General features: G+C 40.7%; 1 protein-coding gene across 6 annotated transcripts in view; it reads right to left on the bottom strand.

Annotated features, from left to right (window-relative positions):
• The window catches only part of sanbr (SANT and BTB domain regulator of CSR), a 286,180-nt gene that overhangs the window by 6,523 nt on the left and 262,587 nt on the right, over window positions 1–17,070 (bottom strand). For all 6 annotated transcript variants that reach the window (XM_060830959.1, XM_060830958.1, XM_060830957.1 and 3 more), the window contains 2 exons: window positions 16,106–16,197; window positions 5,016–5,107 (listed from right to left, as the gene is read on the bottom strand). In XM_060830959.1, coding sequence (XP_060686942.1) covers window positions 5,016–5,107; window positions 16,106–16,197 — 184 coding nt within the window. The remainder of the gene's footprint in view (window positions 1–5,015; window positions 5,108–16,105; window positions 16,198–17,070) is intronic.

Here is a 17,070-nt window from a genome sequence, read left to right as displayed (position 1 = left end):
ATGTCCTTCAGGACCTGGGCTGGCAAGGCATTGTAATTGCTGACTTAAGACAACAAAACACCCTATTAGGCATGAATGGAGTAGAAGAATACATTGGCTGGTATCCAGGAGAAAGTAAGAAAGCACACCTACATCTGGTTTGGAACAGTTAAATTGCTTAGCAATATCCAAATCAGGACTAATCAAAATAAATGTCTGGTTAAATGGTCACCCGGTTCTAATGGAATTGGCAAGGGTCTATCACTCATTGCAGAGCCAGTTTTTAACAAATTTTGCTCTGGACTCCAACCCTTTTGTTTGCATAAGACCTCGGCTAGACAGAGAATCTACGTTGGGGATATAACTTCAGTTCCGGTCTCTTGAGAAGCAGCTGGTTCAGTTACCCCTGCTTGCAGTAAAAGGTTCGGGTCGAAGTTTGATGGGGTGAAATTGGTTGAGAAAGATTCACCTAGATTGGCTCAACATTTTCAACTAGAGTGAAACCTTATTTAAATCCATGGAAGTTTTTTTAGGAAGGTAGGAGCTAAAACCACTGTGCATGTTAACCAAGAAGGAATTCCATGATTTTGCAACGCCTACCCTGTGCCATTATGTGCAAAAGTAGAAGCAGAAAGCAGGAGGCGGGAAAGGAAAGGAATCACGGAACCAGAACGGTTTGCGGAATGAGCAGCACCGATCGTCCCACCTGCGAAGACCGACAGGTTACTCCATCCTGGTGGGGATTTTAAAGAAAATAGCAAACCGCTTCTTGCAGCTGAATAAATACTCAATTCCTCGTATGGATGATATACAAGCAAAGCTGGCTGTCCTTCACAATGCTGGCCATGAGTCAGGCACGCCTGCAACTGCAGTTAGAGAAGATTTCCCAGATGGATGCTATAATTAACATCCATAAAGATTTGTACCAACTTTTTGAGACTGCCATTTGGGGTATCATCAGCCTGTGCCATTTTTCAGCGGATTACAGAGAACGTTTTATAAGGTCTACCCCAGGTTGCCATGTATCTGGATGATGTGCTAATAACAGGGAAGACCAATAAACAGCATTTACAAAACTTGGATGTAGTCCTTAGACATTTTCCCAAGGTGGGTGTACACCTTAAAAGGGTAAAATGTGTATTCAGGATCCTCAAGTGACCTACTTGAACTACAGCGTTGAGAAGATTGGGTTATACCTGTTGAAAGACAAAATGAGGGTGATCAAAGATGCCCTGACTCTCAAGTCTGTAACAGAGGTTAGGTCTTTCCTTGGATTGGTGAATTATAATGGAAAGTTCATTTGTAACATGGCCTCTACCCTGGCACTCTTAAGTCTGTTATGGAAAAAGGGACAACCTTGGAGCCAAGTCTTCCTTTAGGGAAGTGAAGAAGCAGCTATCACTGTCAAAGGTGTTGGCACACTATGAGCCCAAGCGAGATCTGGTGCTGACCCACTGATGCCTCCCCACACGGTATCAGGGTAATGTTGGCTCACAGATGGCCGAATGGGGAAGAACACCCAACTGCATACACTTTTGGATTTTGGCTGATACAGAGCGCAAATATGCCCAGACAAGAAGGAAGGTTTGGCAGTCATCTTTGGTGCGAGACAGTTCCAGCAATACCGTTATGGACATAAATTTGAAATAATAACAGACTGTAAACCCTTGCTCAGACAACTCAAAGATGACAAGGCCATACCGCCCAAGTAGCAAATGCAGAAGCCTTGAGTGATCTCCCACTGGCAGATACACCATCAATCATACCTCTATTGGAAGAGTCTGTTTTTGTTTCCAACTTTCTGGACACCCTTCTGGTCACCACAAACAATATCAGACTGTGGACACAAAAAAGATCTCATCCTGGTAAAATTAAATCAGCTGGTGGTAATGGGGAAAAAGCACAAGGGTCACCAAGGAAAGGGTTGGCCCACTCAAGGACAAAGGAGGAAATCTATGTGTGGAACCAGAAGACATAGGTGAGGTTCTAAACGAATACTGTATCAGTATTCATCAAACAGAAGGAATTGATGGAGATCATTTCAGGGAAAGGAGTGTCGAATTTCTAAGCCAGGTTGCTATTAAAAGGGAAGAGGTGTTGTGTATCCCTGAGTTCAGATAGCATCTATCCCAGAATATTGAGGGAGACAAGAGAACAAATTGCTGGAATATTGACAGACATCTTTGTGTCCTCTTTGGCCACCGGGTGAGGTCCCAGAGGACTGGAGAAGAGTCAATGTTGTTTCATTGTTTAACAGTAACAGGGATAATCTTGGAAATTACAGGCTTATGAGCTTCATACTGGTGATAGGGAAATTATTGGAAGATTCTCAGGGACAAAATCTTACACATTTAGAAGCAAATGGACTTATTAATAATACAGCCTGTATCGGGGTGAGCTGGCAAGATGGATACAAAATCGATTTAGTCATAGGAGACAGAGGGTAGCAGTGGAAGGATGCTTTTCAGAATGGAGAATTGTGATTAGCGGTGTTCACAGGGATCAGTGCTGGGACCTCTGCTGTTCATAGTCTAGTTTGAAATTGTTTTGGGAAAAATTGCTTTTGAAATGTTATACATTCCACAGCTTATGCTAATTGTCCTTTTGCAGATTACCTGCACTTCTGAAATTACAATCACATCAGGTGGTCCATCCCTTGCATTATTCTCTGCTCAGCAATGACAGAAGTACTTGCCACTTTTGGGATCTCCTGAAATTCCTGGCCATTTTTAAAACCCAACCATGAATCAGGTCAATTACTACCTGGCAGGAGATGCTCCTCACAGTGCAAGTAGTGGAAGGTAAGGGAAGGGAAAGGAAAGGAAGGTAAATGAGGGCAAATAGGTGGAACGGCTGACAGTGCAATGCAAATACAACTGCACATTTAAATGCATTGCTATTGTACATCGCCATCTGCTTATGTGACAATCATTCTAAGCTATAGAAGTTACTGAACCTTAGCAGCATCCCATTTTAAAATCGTAAGGGAGTTTCTCTAATGCCCAGTGTAGCATAACATCTTCATTGTTATCAAAGAAAACAAAAGAAAACCACATTTGCTTCTGTGAACCATCAAGGTCTGAATGCTTTTTGATCAACAACAAATTTCAGTCAAAGAGTGATCACTGCACCCAGTCATCAAGTGTCTGGCTTGTTACACCAGATGCAGAAGTGCTCTATCATGCAGAAGATGAGGCTCCTCCTGCTCAAAGACTTAATCTTATACCCCAGAAGACTGCTGCAACTCTCCTAGCTCTTCAGCATTCATCATTGCTTGCTCCAGTTGTGCACTGAACAGCATACAAAGATTATGTGGCACACATTTGAACGATATTGAAAGATCCTGGTGAAATAAAATCTGCTCTGTGGCCTTGTGTAGTCAATGAGATTTTACATTGTCTTTGTGAATACTGGTCTGCAGGTTTCACTTTTAAGATTGTCTGTGATTACTTCTACTTCACAGATGTGACTATTATACGTTTGCAATGATTAATAAAATAACCAAGATTGCTTGTGACCAGGATTTGTATTCGATACAGTTATAGAGTCGTAGAGATGTATAGCATGGAAACAGACCCTTCGGTCCAACCATCATGCCGACCAGATATCCCAACCCAATCTAGTCCCACATGCCAGCACCTGGCCCATATCCCTCCTAACCCTTTCTATTCATCTACCCATCCAAATGCCTCTTAAATGTTGCAATTGTATCAGCCTCCACCACATCCTCTGGCAGCTCATTCCATACACGTACCACCCGCTGCATGAAAAAGTTGCCCCTTAGGTCTCTTTTATATCTTTTCCCTCTCAATCTAAACCTATGCCCTCTAGTTCTGGATTCCCCAACCCCAGGGAAAAGACTTTGCCTATTTATCCTATCCATGCCCCTCATAATTTTGTAAACCTCTATAAGGTCACGCCTCAGCCTCCGACGCTCAAGGGAAAACAGCCCCAGCCTGTTCAGCCTCTCCCTGTAGCTCAGATCCTCCAACCCTGGCAACATCCTTGTAAATCTTTTCTGAACCCTTTCAAGATTCACAAAATCTTTCCGATAAGAAGGAGACCAGAATTGCACACAATGTTCCAACAGTAGCCTAACCAATGTCCTGTACAGCCGCAACATGACCTCCCAACTCCTGTACTCAATACTCTGACCAATAAAGGAAAGCATACCAAATGCCTTCTTCACTATCCTATCTACCTGAGACTCCACTTTCAAGGAGCTATGAACCTGTACTCCAAGGTCTCTTTGTTCAGCAACACTCCCTAGGACCTTACCATTAAGTGTATAAATCCTGCTAAGATTTGCTTTCCCAAAATGCAGCACTCACATGTGTCTGAATTAAACTCCATCTGCCACTTCTCAGCCCGTTGGCCCATCTGGTCCAGATCCTGTTGTAATCTGAGGTAACCCCCTTCGCTGTCCAATACACCTCCAATTTTGGTGTCATCTGCAAACTTACTAACTGCATCTCTTATGCTCGCATCCAAATCATTTATGTAAATGACAAAATGTAGAGGACCCAGCATGGTCCTTGTGGCACTCCACTGGTCACAGGCCTCCAGTCTGAAAAACAACCCTTCACCACTACCATCTGAGTTCTACCTTTGAGCCAGTTCTGTATCCAAATGGCTAGTTCTCCCTGTATTCCATGAGATCTAACCTTGCTAATTAGTCTCCCATGGGGAATCTTGTCAAACGTCTTACTGATGTCCATATAGATCACATCTATGCTCTGCCCTCAACAATCTTCTTTGTTATTTCTTCAAAAAAACTCAATCAAGTTTGTGAGACGTGATTTCCCAGTTGGACAGTGCATGTATTTTACATGCAATATATTATGATTACAGATATCCTGTACTGTTAAAGTGCTTCATTATGCATTTGGGTGTGTGTGTGTCTGTCTTTCAACTCAGCAAACGATGTTGTGCAGCTTCAAAAATGGGTCTTTAGAAGGCCATAGTTAAAAGATTTTTAAGTAATAAGTACCATGTGCAATCTTTATTTAAACCACATAACTTGAAATCAAGTTTACCTCGCATTTTGTGATGAATTATTCTGACGAGATGATGTTGGTGGACAGGCTTTAAGCTGGGACTCCAACCTGCAGTAAATGCCACCAGCAAACTGTAAAGATGAAATATATTTTAAAGTAATGAAGAGATAATGTACTTACTTTGTTATTGCATTTATATTTTATTACAAGCCAGAAATAGGCCTTCAGATCCATCAGGACCATACTAGTTTTTACACTCCATTTGCACCACCTTCCACACTTTTCGTAAAGTGCCAATGATAGATATTTCTGTTCCTTTTTTTCCAAAGTCTTTATCGAGCAGAGGGTGCTAATAAGTAAATATAGCTCTAACTTGACCAAATTAACCAGCACGCAGTAAGGGTAGCAATAGTTTAAAGATAATAGACTAGCATAAGAGACTGTCACACAGACAAAAAACAGAAAGCACGATTATAGTTACAACCATACAAGATAATTTAACACAATGCTCCACAGGCAACTGATTAGATCAATAATAGCTTGACCAAATCATCTAGAGTTAATTAGGTAAAAAGCATGTGACCAGAGACATGTCAGGTATATGAAAGAAGAGCCTGATGGTATAAAAGAGGAATGAACTGGCAGTGATTGAGAAAATCCAGCAGCAACAACCATCAGAAGGACAACCCTGATTTGGGTGTCAGAGAAAACAGTGAGAACCCAGGATCAACTTTTGACCATGGGCCCTAGTTCACGAACTGAGAAAACAGAAGTATTCTCTGGACCAGAGCCTGATCACTTCTGTCTCTTACTTGTGGTATTCTGTGCAAGGAGGCTTGTACATTGGTGATTCTGATATGGTCTCTGATTATCTATCCAATTACCGATATTTCACTTTGTTTGATTTATTTACGGTCATGTGTACTAAGTACAGTGAAAAGCTTTGTTTGTGAGCAGTACAGGCAGATCGTAGATGTATAGAACAAAGGATTTAGACATAGGCATACAGGTAACATTCCACAGGATGTACAAGACAGATCAACGTTAGCAAGATAAGCATTATTTTAGGCGAGAGAATTCATTCAATAGTCTAATAATGGTTGGGAAAAACCTACTGGTGCGTTTGTTCAGGCTTCTGTATGTTCTGCCTGACAGAAGAGGATGTAGCATTACATTAACAGGGCTCAAAGAGTCTTTGTTGGCAGCCTTTCTGTGGCAGCGGGCTATGTAAACGGAGTCCTTGGATGGAAAGTCGTCTCCTGTGATGGCCCGAGGTGCACACACTATCTTCTGTAGTTTCTTATAGTTTTGGGCAGAGCAAGTGCCATACCAGGCCATTATGCACCTGGATAATATGCTTTCAATGGTGCATCTGGAGAAGTTGGTGAAGGTCCTTATGGACTTGCCAAATTTCCTGAGCTGTCTGAGGAAGAAGAGGCATTGTTGTGTCTTCTTGACCATTGCAACTACATGGGAAGTCTAGGATAAGTTGTCAGTTATTGTCACTCCACGGAACTGGAGGTTCTCCACCCACTCACATCGTCTATTTCATTGATGTAGATGGGCGCATGTTATCTTCCTTTCTTACTAAAGTCAATGATCAGTTCTTTAGTTTTGCTGACGTTGAGAGAGAGGTTGTTCTCATTGAATGTCACCAAACCCTCTATAGTTCCCTTCTGTACTTGTTGTTGTTAGATAACTGTCCAGCTACAGTGATGTTGTCAGTGAACTTATAGATGCCGCTCATTCGGAATTTGGCAACACAGTCGTGCGTGTACAGGGAGAACAGTAGGGGATTGAAGATGCATCCTTGGGGGAGGAGGGGTCCAGTGTTGAGTGTTATTGTGGAGAAGATGCAGTTACCAGTCTTCTCTGATTATGGTTTGTGGGTCAGAAAGCGAAGGATCCAATTGCAGAGGGCAGAGTTGAGACCAAGGTCACGGAGTTATGAGATCAGTCTGGAGGGGTGATTTGGAGGTGCCAGTGTTAAAAATCACACAACACAAGGTTATAGTCCAACAGGTTTATTTGGAAGCACTAGCTTTTGGAGCGTTGCTCCTTCATCAGGTAGTTGTGAAGTATAAAATCGTAAGACACAGAATTTATAGCAAATGTTTTACTGAAATTATATATTGAAAAAGACCTGCATTGTTGTTAAGTCGCTCATCTTTTAAAATGACCATGTTAGTTTCGGTTCTTTCATATGTAAATCCCACAACACTTTTTTTAAAGTGACATTCTTAAGTGAACTTTAACAATAGGTGCTTTGATGGCCCAGAAAATGCATTGAAGGTGTGAGGTGCCCTGTGTGAGGCTGTCTGTGCCCCAATGTTCAGACTGATTCCAGAAGATTTCTAAAAAAGGGATTTACAGAATCTCACATGGATTCATGCAGTTTTAGAGCAAAATAAAATGTAATTCTGCAAGCACAAATTCACCTCACAAAATTATGTGTGCGCGTCTGTCAGAGTGTGTGTGCGTCTATGTATATGTGAGTGTAAAGGGGTGTGTGCGCGCGTGTGCGCGCGTGTGCGCAATGCAGTGGGGTCACCTGTAGTGTTACATGAACCCTCCCGGTTGAGGCAATTCCCATAAGTTTTGAATTTGGCTATCAGTCTCTGCTCAGCCACTTTGCATTGTTACCTGTCCTGAAGTCTGCCTTGGAGGATGGTCACCTGAAGGTCCGAGGTCGAATGTCCCAGACCACTGAAGTGTTTTCTGACTGGGAGGGAACACTCCTGCCTGTTGATTGTTGTGTGCTGTCCATTCACCCATTGTTGTAGCCTCTGCTTGGTCTCATCCATGTACCATACCTCAGGGTGTCTTTGCCTACAGCGCATTATAGACAATGTTGGCCGCGTTACATGAATACCTGCTGCGTACATGGTGGGTGGTGACCCCACGTGTAATGGTGGTATCCATGCTGACCCTTTGATAATAGTGTTGAAGGTGGAGCTGTACTCAATGAGCAGGAGTCTGATGTGGGTGTCCTTGTTATCCAGATGTTCCAGGGATGAAGGCAGTGCTAAGGATATGGCATCCGCAGTGGACAGTTGGCAAAGAAATATCAGTAAAAAGCAGAACTTTTAGCTTCCCCTTAAATATATTTGGCCTCAGCTATTCTATTCTATAGTACATTTCACATTCTAACTATTATGTGGATTAAAACAATTCTCCTTAACTTTTCTTTGGATTTATTAGTGGCTGTTATATATATGGTCCTTAGTTCTGGTCTCCCCCATTAGTGAAAACAGCACCTTTACATCTACCGTATTAAAACCTTTCATAATCTTAAGTACCTTGTCACCAGTCAGTCTTTTCTATTGCGAGAGGTACCACCCTGTTGAATTTCTCTTGCTCGATACATGTTTATAGTTCTGGTGGCACCACTGCCTTTTGCACTGCCCCCAGCGTTTCAAAGCCTTTCCATAATCTGAAGACAAGAACAACAAGCCTAACGAAGATTCTATATAATTTTAAACAAATATCTCTGCTTTTCAGTTCTATGTTTGCTTGTCTTGGCTCACTGTCTCAATGAATGATGCAGAAATCAAAGTATTTCAATTACTTTGCAATTCTGCATCATGAGTGATTTAAGAATCCAATTCTTGAACAACTATTAGTGGTGCAGGTATAAGTCATGGGGTCAGGCAACAATGCCCATTTAGCATTGATCTTTGAATTCGTTTTCTATTTTTGCCTTTAACCTCCTTGGGTCTCCAAGATGCAATGTAATCCTTCAACACAGCCAACACTATTGAAGTTTTCAAGTTCTTTGGAAACATTTTCTTTAACTTGAGCACAAATGATCGTAGTAATCTTGAAGTATCTAAAAGTCATCCATATAAGAAATTATTTAGATTATATCCCCCCTACACCAGAAGTTGGTGACCAAAGCACACACACATGTGAGAGAAGCATTTGTTGACTTTGCATTTAACTTCAAGTAATTCAATGTCAGGAATTTTACCTTGCCTCTTGAGATTTCAGATAACAGGAACAAAAATTGTTTCTCTCATGCCCACTTTAGGTATACATAGGACACAGGCATTCCAATATTTGCTATCTAACCAAGCATATATAATTTGTCTGTGCCCATTTGTGTGTGCATTTTGGAAACCACTTTGGGTCTGAGTCCATCACTTGAATTTGCAAGCCATTTCATTTTTCCACGTTACATGTCCCCAAAGCTATTGATCTATGAGTCACAGTTCCCCTCGTCCACCTTCAGGGTTCACACACAAAACCCTCCCCCACAACCCCGGTTTCTCAAATATGGGCCTCATCCCCAACGCCTTAAGTCCACTGAATGTAAAATTGATTAGAAAAGACATGCAAAAATTGTTTAGTCAATCAACACCAAGTCAGGTTGGATCATAAAGACCATCAGGTTCTGTTAATACCTGCCAAAACAGATAACAATCCTTGGATTATCTTCCTTATAACCCTGGCTTCTCCAAGACTGCAAACCATCTTCTTAAATCCTCTGCCCTGTCTCATTTATCCTTGCCTCCAAACAAGAGTAATGACACCATGGATTTCTTTAGCACCAACATTCAATCCATTCATTTATCTGCCTTTCCTACTTACCCCTCTTCCCCTTGGCCATGAAGGGTTTGAAACTGTAGAATCCAGTCCTGGCAAGGATATACATCGTGAACATCAAAAGCACTAAGTGTTATTGATGCAACTCAGCATGGAACATGTTCCATCAAGAAAAGTTTATTTCTACTGCATTTTCTACAGTTTTTAATTTAAATTGTTTTGCCCTGGGTTCTATGCTTGGCATGAAATGTATATTTTAAATATGAAGACTGTTACAAACATGCTGTAGCACGGTAGAAGTGGAATATTGTATGGAGAAATGTTGCATGTTATTGCACTCTAATTTTCAAGTCAATGCTTTTACAAATTTAATGAATAGAGTATATTTTTGGGAAAAGAACCAGGCCAAGTTTCCTGTTTACGTTTCCTTCTGCTCTACCCTGAACTTTTTTTTAATGATTTCTTTTCCATCTGCTATGACCATATTTCTTTTCCATCTCTGAGTTCACCTTGTCCAATAGATTGACGTCCTGTTCTTTGCACTCTATTCCCACTAAAACTGCTGACGATCCAAATTGTTTTTGGGATTCTAATGTTACTTGATACTTTTAATGGTACTTACTTCACAAGTACCATGCTCATCTTCTTCAAATCTGTTTTCATCACCTCTTTCCAAAATCCTGGAATATATTTTCATTCTGAAAATGATGCTCATTTTCCCCAGAATTCGATGCTTGGATTTCTCTGCCCCAGTTCAAAAATGGCCCACTTCACAGGCACAAATGATGTGCTAAGTGTCTATATAGAACAAAAGATAAATTCTCTCTCTTTGTCCTTCATAACCTGTCACCTTTGAGAAACATCTTCCACTTGAGAACACTTTCCACCTCTAATGCCAGAGAAAAGGTCACCAGACATGAAACGTTAGTTCTGATTTCTTTTCATAGATGGTGCCAAACCTGCTGAACTTTTCCAGTAACTTCGGTTTTTGTTGAAGGCCTCTTCATCATTGTTCAGCTGGCGGGGCGGGGGTGGGGGATGCAGAGTTCTGTTTTTTTCTGAGCTATCTATTCATATTAGCTTTTCTTCCTTTCAGTGCCTCTGATATACCCAAGGATTTATATTTGGCTCCCTGCTAATTCTCATTTCGATATTGACTCTCATTGAAATCAGCCAAAAGCATGTGAGAAATTATAAGTACACTGGCAATACCTGCCACTACCTCACCAACATTTATCTCAACCGCTTCACTGTCTCTAAGTTGTCAAAATGCTTTTCCAACATCTAATACAATATAAGCAGGCATTTTCTCCAGCTAAATACTAAGAAAACTGAAACCATTATTGTCCATTCACTCCACAAACATTGCTTAGCCAGAAACTCTATCCTCTTTTATGGGCGGCACGGTGGCACAGTGGTTAGCACTACTGCCTCACAGCGCCTGTAGACCCGGGTTCAATTCCCGACTCAGGCGACTGACTGTGTGGAGTTTGCACGTTCTCCCCGTGTCTGCGTGGGTTTCCTCCGGGTGCTCCGGTTTCCTCCCACAGTCCAAAGATGTGTGGGTCAGGTGAATTGGCCATGCTAAATTGCCCGTAGTGTTAGGTAAGGGGTAAATGTAGGGGTATGGGTGGGTTGCGCTTCGGCGGGTCGGTGTGGACTTGTTGGGCCGAAGGGCCTTTTCCACACTGTAAATCTAATCTAAATTAATCTTTTGCAGCAACCATTTGAGGCTATATCAATTGTTCATAAGTTGACTTCAAGTTGAATTTACAAACATATATCTGTACCCTCACTATGAATTGTATATTGCTCAATCCTACCCCTGCCTTGCTGAAACCTTCATCCAAACTTTATTCCATCTCCTCTTTTATCCTACCCTCTGTAAACTTGAGATATCAAGAAGTGTACCGCTTATGTCCTAGCTTAAATTAAGTCCAGCTCACTGATCATCCTTGTTCCTTCGGCTAAGCAATAAGTTTTAATTATTTACAAGTTGTTTATAGCATTTCTTCTCATTGAAATACACAGGCTTCTGAGGGTGCTTAACAAAGTAGACGCTGAGAGGATTTTTCTTCTCGTGGGGAGTCTAGAATTAGGGAGGATAGCTTAAAAGAAGAGGTTTCCCATTTAAGATTGAAGTTAAGAGAAACTCCTTCTCTCAGGAGGTCATTAGCCTTTGGAATTCTCTTTCCACAGAGTTATGGGTGCTGGGTCATTGAAAATATTCAAAGCTGAGTTGGTTAGATTTTTGATCTACAAAGCAGTTGAGGATTAGGGGACAATCAAGAATGTGGAGGTAAGGTCACTTTCGAGACAGCCCCGATGTCACTGAATGATAAAACAGGTTCAATGAGCCAAATAGCCTACCCCTGCTACATCTTAGGAAGTCCCGTTAGTCTAACCTTGTCTCGGCCCACAACCTCAAGATATCTACATTCAATCACGCTAAACAATGTCAGTTTCCTTGAAAAACAGTACAGTACGTAATGAATTAATTAGGTAAATAAAACTACAAAAGATTTAATAGAATGGATGGACAAAGAAGGTTTCCACTTGTGGGGACAAGTATAACTCTCCATAATTATCAGAAAGTGCCTAGAAAAACTATAGAGAACTAATCCGAAATGTCTTTACTCAAGAATTGTGCAACTTGCGACAAACAGAGTGTTTGAAACAAATAATTTGAATGCATTTAAAAGGAAGCCAGACACGCTTATGAGGGAGAAGAGAATACAGACCTATGATAGATTTAGATTAGGAAAAGCAGGAGGGGGTCAAATAATGCATAAAGAAACTAACAAAAGATGAATTGGTCATCCACACTTAAAATTTATTGCAATCCTGATGATGCTGTTGAGAAGATACAAAACCTGATAGTGGACTAATGTGACATTGTGAAAAAATCTGCAAGATTAGAAATTAAGGAAACAGCTTGTTAAATGGCACCTGTCACCGATAAAAACAGCGCAAGATGATTACAAAGAACAATGGGTGGAGTTTTTCCATACTCAATGTTTAGTTAAATGAGATTTATGGCACTTTACCACTATGGCTCAGAACAACTTTTCTCATGCAATCTTCTTAATTATGCAATCAGATCTGATGGCACCCTTCGTGTAGAATTGCGTGGCAGGACAGGTGGAGATGCTTGCTTCCAATATTTATACCACACCATTGTATTTAAAGCCCAGCTGCAGATAACTTCAAATAAACTAGGAACTGCTCCTCACACTGTGGCATTTGACCATTATCAGTGAGGAAATGGCCCAAGAAGGTGAGTTAACTTTCTGTTTTGTAAACTGGGACCTGGAGGCATGTGAGGACAGCCATCATTCTTTCCGTAGACTATAAAAAGAGGCCATACCATCAGGCATTATCAGTCTGGACACAGATAGTAGACTAGGTTAATGCTGTGCCTAAGATTAGACAGAATGCACAGCAGATCAGGAAGAAGGTGAATGATCACATGTACCCTGCAAGGTCCAGCACTCATTTAAATTCTGCTACTGCACGTGCACCTCAAGGTTGATGGACTGCAACTCTAGTGTAATCTTTAAGGAAGGAAATCTACTGTACCTACTGGCCTGGTCTAAATACAATTCCAAACTGTTGTAATCCCAGCTTTTGTTACTACCCAACATGTCAGAACCAAGAATAAAATCTGGTGAGACAAATCATATTTTGCTCTTTTTAAGGTTTAACATGGTAGCCTTCTACTGAAACATAAGCATGCCAGATTGCAGATTTGGTTTCAATATTAAAAAAAGAATCTTATAGCAAAAGAAAAATAAAAACATACCAAAACAAGCCAAACAATATATACAATATTGCTTGAAAGATTTCAATTTACACATCAATGCAAACTTTTATCTCTTCCCCAGCACTGCCACTTTACAGATAAACAAAACAGCAGAAATGTTTTCTTTTCCTATCCAACGTGTAGATTTGACTTTACTATTTTCTCAGTTCTTGTCCTGTGATCTGCAATGCTTTTCCTGAGACTTTTTCAACTTTGAGTAACCAATGCAGATTTTAAAGCAAGCACTCCTGGTTTCAACTACACTGTTTCACAAATTACACTCTTTCAAATTACCTACTTCCTTAACCACTTTGAACAGTCACCTTTTTATAGAAGAGCATCTCCGTGCATCTAACTTAAAACTGATCCAAAAGCTTTCCAATTTTCAAAGCCAAATTGGGTTTAGAATCCTCAAAGATTCAAAAGTAAGCTAATGTCTTTCAAAGCTTTTGCGCCCCTGTCATAAATCCCTATAATATAAACAAACTTTCATTAACATTCCAGAAAGACTTAAGTCATCTGTTTTCTGGCACATACTGGTTTAAAATCATGGCTCTGGACAGACTACCCTAGTTAATTATTGAATGCCTTCACACAAACAGACTGAAACCTCTATGTCACTGGTTTAAAATCCAAACTACAAAACATAAATAAATTTATAAATCTCACACCTGTCATCACAACAATCTGGTTGATTCTTAACTGCCCTCTGAACAATCAGGAATGGACAATAAATGATGGCAAAGCAAGTGTGGCCCACTTCCCATGAACAAATAAAAAGAGCTCATTATAGTATGCATTATGTCCACTCAATGGTTCTCACCCATCTTATACTCCCAACTACTACTAACCCATCTTACCATCTACGCTCCAACATACTTACTGGGGTCCACCTTACCAGCAACCACCCCCCCTCCCCCTCCAATCCTGCATTATCACTAACTGTTCTTTCATCAACTTCCATTATATTCAAATCCTCCCATTGTCTCATTGTAGGAAGAAATGGCCCATAACTGGGCCAAGAGGTTGAGAACTAGCAAGGGGCAAGCAGCCATTCGGCCCTTCACCCCACTTGAGGAGAAAACAGTGGACTTGGTTGGACAGCAGCATGACTGTTCACGTGGGGATGGTGAGATCTCAATGGCTGCTCAATCCAGCAAGGTTCATGCTGTTCTCTCACTAATGTTAATGCTCGTTCATTCTTAATCTACACAAGCATTTATGTCTTTTAAATAGGACAAAGTCAGCATGGTTTCATAAAGGGGAGGTCATACCTGACAAATCAGCTAGAATTCTTTGAGGAAATAACAAGCAGGTTAGGCCAAGGAGAGTCAACGGTTGTTATCTACTTGGACTTCAAGAAGGTGCCGCACAGGAGGCAGTTGTGTAAGAAAATGGCACATGGTGTTAGAGGCAAAGTGCAAGTATGGATTGAAGATTGGCTGCCTGGCAGAAAGCAAAGAGTAGGGATAAAAGTGTCTTTCTCAGGAAGGCAGCTGGTGACAAGTGGTGTTCTGCAAGTGTCAGCGTTCAGAACACAACTTTTCCCTTTATACATTAACGACTTAGATGAAGGAACTGAGGGTATTCTGGCTAGGTTTGCAGATGACACAAAGATAGGTAGAGGGACAGGTAGTACTGAGGAGGTGGGGAGGCTGCAGAAGGATGTGGACAGTTTAGGAGAGTGAGTAAAGAAGTGGCAAGTGGAGTACAACGTGGGAAAGTGCGAGGTCATGCACTTTGATAAACAGAAGCATGGACGATTTTCTAAATGGGGAGAAAATTCAGAAGTCTGAAGTGCAAAGAGACTTGAATGTTCTAGTCCAGGATTCTCTCAAGGCAAGCTTGCAGGTTTAATTAGGAGTTAGGAAAGCAAATGCAATGTTAGCATTTATTTTGAGAGAACTTGAACTTGTACTTCTGAAGCTTTATAAGGCCCTGGTCAGACAACATTTAGAGTATTGTGCACAGTTTTTGGCCCCATATCACAGGCAGGATGCACTGGCCCTGGGGCGCATTCAGAGGAGGTTCACGAGAACAGTCCCAGGAATGAAAAGCTTAACATATGAGGAACGTTTAAGGACTCTAGGACTATACTAAATGGAGTTTAGAAGGGTGAGGCGGTGATCTGATTGAAAATTACAGAATACTGAATGGCCTGGACAGAGTGGATATTGGGAAGATGTTTCCATTGGAGTAAAGGGAAGACCTTTTAGAATGGAGATAAGGAGAAATTTCTTTAGCCAAAAAGTGGTGAATAGATGACAATGTGAAATTTGAAACTCAACAGATCAGCCATAATCTTATTAACTAATAGAGCACGCTGAAAGGCCTATTACTGTTTCTTTTCATTTAGACACAGGAAGCACTGCCTCTCACAGGTTCAATGCTGTCCTGTAGGATTCTGAAGCATTTCTGGCAACTTCTCAGTAAATATATACTCTGAACATCGAAGGGTTACTGAGATGTAAGCATCAAAATGGTGTGTATCAGCCACTTGAAAGCATTTCCACCAAGTGTTTAAACAGTAGATTGCAACTATTCAGTTATTTTCTCCTTCTCTTCCCACCAAAAGTACATCTTATGAATGAGGTGAGCCCATATACAGATCATCTCAAATCAAATTAATAGGAAATATTCCTGTCATGGGGAAACACAATGAAGTCACACTCTTCAAGGGATGTTTTCCATAGACTTTAACAAGTAGATTAACAGATTAAACACTTTAGGTAAGAATCCAAAGTGCATTACATTGTAAAATACTGATGGAATCCCACTTTACCTCTTTTGCTTCTTTTCCCTTGGTGCGATCAATTTTTTCTCCAAACCTTAATTTTGTCAGATGTCCAATTATTTCAACCATTCTTCTTTGATCTGAAAGTTAGAAGTTGCATTAATTTCAAGTACATTGATACAACATTACATTCAATAAATGCAACTGCAAACAATGGCAAGAACAGAGAATTCAAATCTAAGAGGAAATCAGCAGGTATGACCAGAGATTACAGAAATAATACAAGGACAAATCTCAATATAACATTCGAAACAAAACAGATGAATTAGTTGAACAAATTCAGATAATTGACTACGATCTAGTGTCCGTAACTGAGATGTGGTTGCAAGATTGCCTAGATTGGAACCTTAATATTGAAAGGTATGTGACACGTAGAAAGGACAGAAAAGTAGGAAAGGGTGGCGGAGTGGCTCTGTTAAAAATTATCTTATTACAATACAGAGAGATAGCCTTAATTCAAGAAACCAAAATAAAGCAGTCTTGGTGGGGACAAGGAATGATAGAATAATGCCGGGTTGGGGGGGGGGGATATCAAAGAAGAAGAATCGAGAGCTTGTCAAATGGATATAACAATTGGCATGGGAGATTTTAACCCACATATAGATGGAAAAATCAGATGAGGATAAAGTCGTCTTTGAATGCTTTTAGGACAATTTCTTAGACCAGTATGTCATGGCACCAACAAGATGAAACTTAGGCCTGCTTTTGACAAATAAAATAGAATTAACTACTGACCTCAGTGCAAGCAGCGCTGGGTAGCATGACCATAATATAATTGCATTTTACACACAACTTAAGGGAGGAAATGTATGTTCAAGATGACCATTTTGAATTTAAACAAGGGCAATTATGAGGGCATGAAAACAGAACTAACGAATATGAACTTAGCAATTTAGGTTAAGGGATAGGTCAATAGAGATGCAGTGGCAAACATTTAAGGAGATATTCTGGAA

This window comes from Hemiscyllium ocellatum, chromosome 10 (assembly GCF_020745735.1).
Source record: "Hemiscyllium ocellatum isolate sHemOce1 chromosome 10, sHemOce1.pat.X.cur, whole genome shotgun sequence".
Lineage (NCBI taxonomy): Eukaryota > Metazoa > Chordata > Chondrichthyes > Orectolobiformes > Hemiscylliidae > Hemiscyllium > Hemiscyllium ocellatum.
The sequence above is the reverse complement of the archived record's forward strand: the minus strand, read 5'-3'. Positions and strand labels throughout refer to the sequence as shown.